Source organism: Cibotium barometz, chromosome 44 (assembly GCF_041138505.1).
Source record: "Cibotium barometz isolate CiBa-2024 chromosome 44, ASM4113850v1, whole genome shotgun sequence".
Taxonomy (NCBI): domain Eukaryota; kingdom Viridiplantae; phylum Streptophyta; class Polypodiopsida; order Cyatheales; family Cibotiaceae; genus Cibotium; species Cibotium barometz.
The window spans coordinates 30,354,052-30,358,674 of record NC_141089.1 but is presented as its reverse complement, the minus strand read 5'-3'; the positions used below and the strand labels follow the sequence as shown (position 1 = coordinate 30,358,674).

The 4,623-nt window shown below is 43.6% G+C and overlaps 1 protein-coding gene across 1 annotated transcript; it reads right to left on the bottom strand.

Annotated features, from left to right (window-relative positions):
* Positions 1-1,250: 1,250 nt before the first annotated feature.
* LOC147613190 (chalcone synthase-like) lies at positions 1,251-2,969 on the bottom strand. Its single transcript, XM_086782456.1, has 2 exons — positions 2,669-2,969; positions 1,251-2,514 (listed from the first exon to the last, which is right to left on the bottom strand). The coding sequence occupies exons 1-2, from the start codon at positions 2,844-2,846 to the stop codon at positions 1,490-1,492; spliced, it is 1,203 nt and encodes a 400-aa protein (XP_086638582.1). The 5' UTR covers positions 2,847-2,969; the 3' UTR covers positions 1,251-1,489.
* Between the last annotated feature and the right edge of the window lie 1,654 nt (positions 2,970-4,623).

Genomic DNA, 4,623 nt, shown 5'->3' with positions numbered 1-4,623 from the left:
CTATCTCAAAATTGCCCACTTCTTCCAATCTTGTATTGTCACCCAATATGTGATTTGGATCAGCCATGTACTTCTTCAATAAGCTATATGTGAAATACATTATGTGCTTTAACACCTTCTTGAAGTTGTAGGCAGCTAGTCCTCTTAAGTAGCTAGAAAGGTCCTACAACTTCCCAAGTCTTAAAGAACTCTTCTTTGAGTTCACCTTTAACAATACCATTTCACCTTCATTGAATTCTCTTGGCTTTGTTCTCTTGTATGCATAACTCTTTTGACGACTTTGAGAAACTCTTGTGCATTCCCTTATGTCTCTTGTTTGCATCTCCATTTCCTCAAGCATCTTTTTACTTATCTAAACCTTCCCAATAGGATCATACCATAATATAGGTGACATGCAATATTTCCCATATAATGCTTTGAATGGAGACATTCCAATAGTAGACCGTGGACTACTATTGTATGCATATTCCACCATATGTAAGTATTCATCCCACTGTCTAGGTTTATCCATGCAATACATTCTTAACATATCCTCCAAGATTTGATTCACTCTTTCTGTTTGCCCATCACTTTGAGGATGATATACAGTACTCATATCAAGTGATGTTCCAACAACTTTAAAGAATGGCTGCCAAAAACTTGAGGTGAATCGAGAATCTCGATCCGATACTATACTTTTAGGAATACCATGTAATTTGAAGATATTCTTCACAAATATATTTGCCACATCCATAGCGGTATATGAACTCTTGATAGGCAAGAAATGAGCAGCTTTTGTAAGCCTATCTACCACCACAAAAATGATGTCGTAACCTCCTTTAGTCCTTGGTAGCTGAATAACAAAGTCCATTGATATACATTTTGCCATTTCATCTCTAGCACATCCAATGGTAACATTGAACTTGGTTTCTTTACATGCTCAACTTTCACCTATTCGTATTTTAGACATTTCACCACACATAATCCCTTACATAAGCTTTCATTCCTAGCCAAAAAGAAACTCTTCCTAGCCTTAGTGTATGTATTCCAAAATCCTAGATGTCTTGCTATGGAAATATCATGAAGGTCATGCATCAACTTGCTCTTGATCTCCACAACATCAGGTATGCATAACCTTTTCTCATAATATAATATTCCATCAATTATTTCATACTTTTCAAATACATCTATTTCCTCTTGTGACCTATATTTCTTTGTCAAACTCGTGAAAGAAACTCTTGGAATCTCACTCTTTAGCCCAAAAAATGATCTATTATAGACTACTAGAGTATTCGAGAGAATGCACGTTTGAGCAGCTTACAACTTCATTGGTTCTGAAAGAGCCACGGAGAATGTGCCTTATGGGTGGTGGAACTAAGAAATTGTCATACAAGGAGCAATAAGTAAGAAGCAATGGCTTTCGTTTTATCGATTTAGTCTCATGAGAGAGAAAGGCTGGGTTTTCTTTGGGAAGTACGCCCGGTAATATATGAAGATTATCGATTGGAATCTAATTGTGTTGGAGGGGCACACTCCTTAGCATGATGGTCTCGCAGGTGAGGCCGGGACCGAAGCCGAGGAGGAGTCCCCACTCGTGTCCTTCTCCCGTGGTGGTGAGCTTCTGCTCAATAGATTTCTTGCGCATGTGGTCCATGATGAAGAGCACACAAGCACTAGACATGTTTCCATACTGGTCCAGCACATGCCTGCTGGGAGCCATCTTTTCCTTGTTAAGCTGGAGCTTCTCTTCTACCTGGTCGAGGATGGCAGGGCCGCCCGGGTGGGCAATCCAGAAGATATCGTTGTAGCTTGGAGGCCGCTCATCAGCTCCATCATCCGGGAACACCTTGGCAAATGCGTCTTTGAGGATGGAGCCGATGTTCTTGGAGATGATGGCGGGCACGTCTTTGAGGAGGTGGAAAGTCAAGCCCACTTCTCTAAGGTGGCCATCGATGGCTCCGTCACTGTCCGGCATGATATCAGCTCCCGTCCAGTGGACTTCAAACCAGGGTCTTTCCACTTGGGGGATGGGATCGCAGCCAACGATGAGGGCGGATGCGCCATCGCCGAAGAGGGCCTGCCCCACGAGGCTGTCGAGGTGGGTGTCGCTGGGCCCTCGGAAAGTGACGGCCGTGATCTCACTGCACACCACCAACACACGGGCGCCCTTGTTGTTCTCGGCCAGGTCCTTAGCGATTCTAAGAACTGTGCCGCCTCCATAGCAGCCCTGTTGGTAGAGCATCAGCCTCTTGACAGAGCTCCGTAGTCCGAGGAGCTTGGTTAGCGCCCAGTCCGCACCAGGCATGTCCACCCCGGCGGTGGTGCAGAAGACGAGGTGCGTGATCTTGGACTTGGGCTGGCCCCACTCCTTGATGGCCTTAGCAGCTGCCTCCTTGCCCAGCTTGGGCACCTCCACCACCACCATGTCCTGCCTCACGTCCAGCGACTTCTCCCAGTACGCGCATATGCTCGGGTTTGCCTTGAGTAACTCCTCGTTGAGATAGAGGTGCCTCTTCGTGATGCACGACTTGTCACCTGCATGCATATTGCAGCATGTCCATCCATCCATAATTAATTAGCAAGGCAGTATACTAATTTGATAAGCTGGCGCACATGCGAATTTATAAGATCGCCTGATCATCGTGCAATTCAATGCTCAAACAACATGAGTTATAAGTGCAGCACTTACACATGCGCTGGAACTTCTGTTTGAGCTCGCTCTTGTCGTTGCTGTTGGTGATGTCGAAGTAGAAGTCGGGGTAGTCCTTCTGGTAGAAGACGTTGGGTGGGACGGCTGTGCCGATGGCCAGCACAGTGGCAGGACCATCGGATCGCTCCATTTTGCGAGGGATGGCCGTAGTGCTCATGGTATTGATGGTGCTGATGATATAAAAGATGCAAAGCTTAGGACTGCTGCTATGTTCCAAGTGGAGTACTGGCTGCAATGGGACGAGGGACTGCGAAAAATGGTAGGGGGGGGTGTGCCCTCTTATAGGGCATGTACTCCCATGGCTTCAACAGGCACGTTTTCGCCGTTCACCCGATCTCCTCCTTTGAATTAGAGCAAATGTCGTCTTTTGAATAAGAGCCGGGATGGGCTCGTCTTTGAAACCTCCAGCCATCTTTGAATTTGACCGACATCGCTTTCAGTACTCTCCCCTTCTTCTAATTTGCTACTTAAGCCACAATTCATTCTCTTTAATTAAGCCAACTTTGTGCTGGCTTCATTACCTTGACCAATACGCACATCGAAGAAAATCATGCCTTATTGTTTTCGTTCTCTCTCTCTCTCTCTCTCTCTCTCTCTCTCTCGTGTACACACACAAACTCAGTCACACACACACAATGTCATTAAAGAATCAACTGATATGCCTTAGTGATTGTCAACTTAGCCTTGCAAATGTCATATTATACTTTGTTGTGACCACAACACCTAGTTACCAATTTATTTGGGGAAGTGTGTAAGAGGATTGAGATGGCCATTGAATGGCATTAAAATTATAGTGTTAGAGGAAGCATATGATGGATTTCACTGGGGATTATATTTAATGGAACGCTTTGCAGTCATTGATGATGATCTTTGCTACCATCTTTACCTCGAGGACAGCATTCTCGGTCGTCATTCGTGCCCTTAGCATGTAGTAACACTGCTTCTACTTTGTGTTGTTTTCTTTACCAACGTAACGTAGTCCCAAGATTAAACATTTCACATGATCACTAATAGCAAGAGCATCACCTCTTTGAATATCCTGTATTTCCAAGACAAATGAACCTCATGACTATAAACTTCACACAGATGTGTGTAACAATGTCTTTGACTAATACCCAAATTGGAGAAAATGTCTTAATGTTTTGTGTACGATCTTCACATAAATCCTTGGCCCCCCATGAACCCACTTTGGCATCAATGACTCATTGAACATATTAAAATAGTCACAACCATAAAAAAGCTTCTTCACATTTATTAAACATAAGATATATACATATCCTTCTCTCTCTCTCTCTCTTACACACACACACACACACACACACACACACACAAAAACTCACTCACACACACAAACTCACTCACACACAAACACAATGTCATTAAAAAATCAACTAATATGCCTTACATGTTTCTAGAAGCGACATTATTTACATTTGTACCAATGTGCCTTAAATTTTGAAGGGTAAGCATTATTAGACATAATTAGTACAAGGGATAATCTAAAGGACAAGAAATGGCGAACAAAAATGATAACGAGCAATAAAATTATAATGGACTTGTTGACTATGACTCACTCGCCATCTCTCTTTTTCCCATCTCTCTCTCATGTGACAAACACACTCACATGTTGACAAAGTGATAGTCACCTTAGCCTTACATTTACCATATTTTACTTTGCTGTTCAAAATAGCACCTACTTACCAATTTGTTAAAGGATGCATGCTGCACACATAGTGTTAGTCAACATAGCCTTGCATACATCATAGTTTACGAGGGATGGTAGGGGGGGACTCCCCGGGCGTAGCTCTTTGATCGGCCTTCGCCCCAAGACTTCAACAGGCACGTTTTCGCCGATCACCCGATCTCTTCCTTTGAATTAGAGAGCTAGCTGTCGAACAAAAAAAAAAGAGCGGACTTCCATACCAAATTAGACC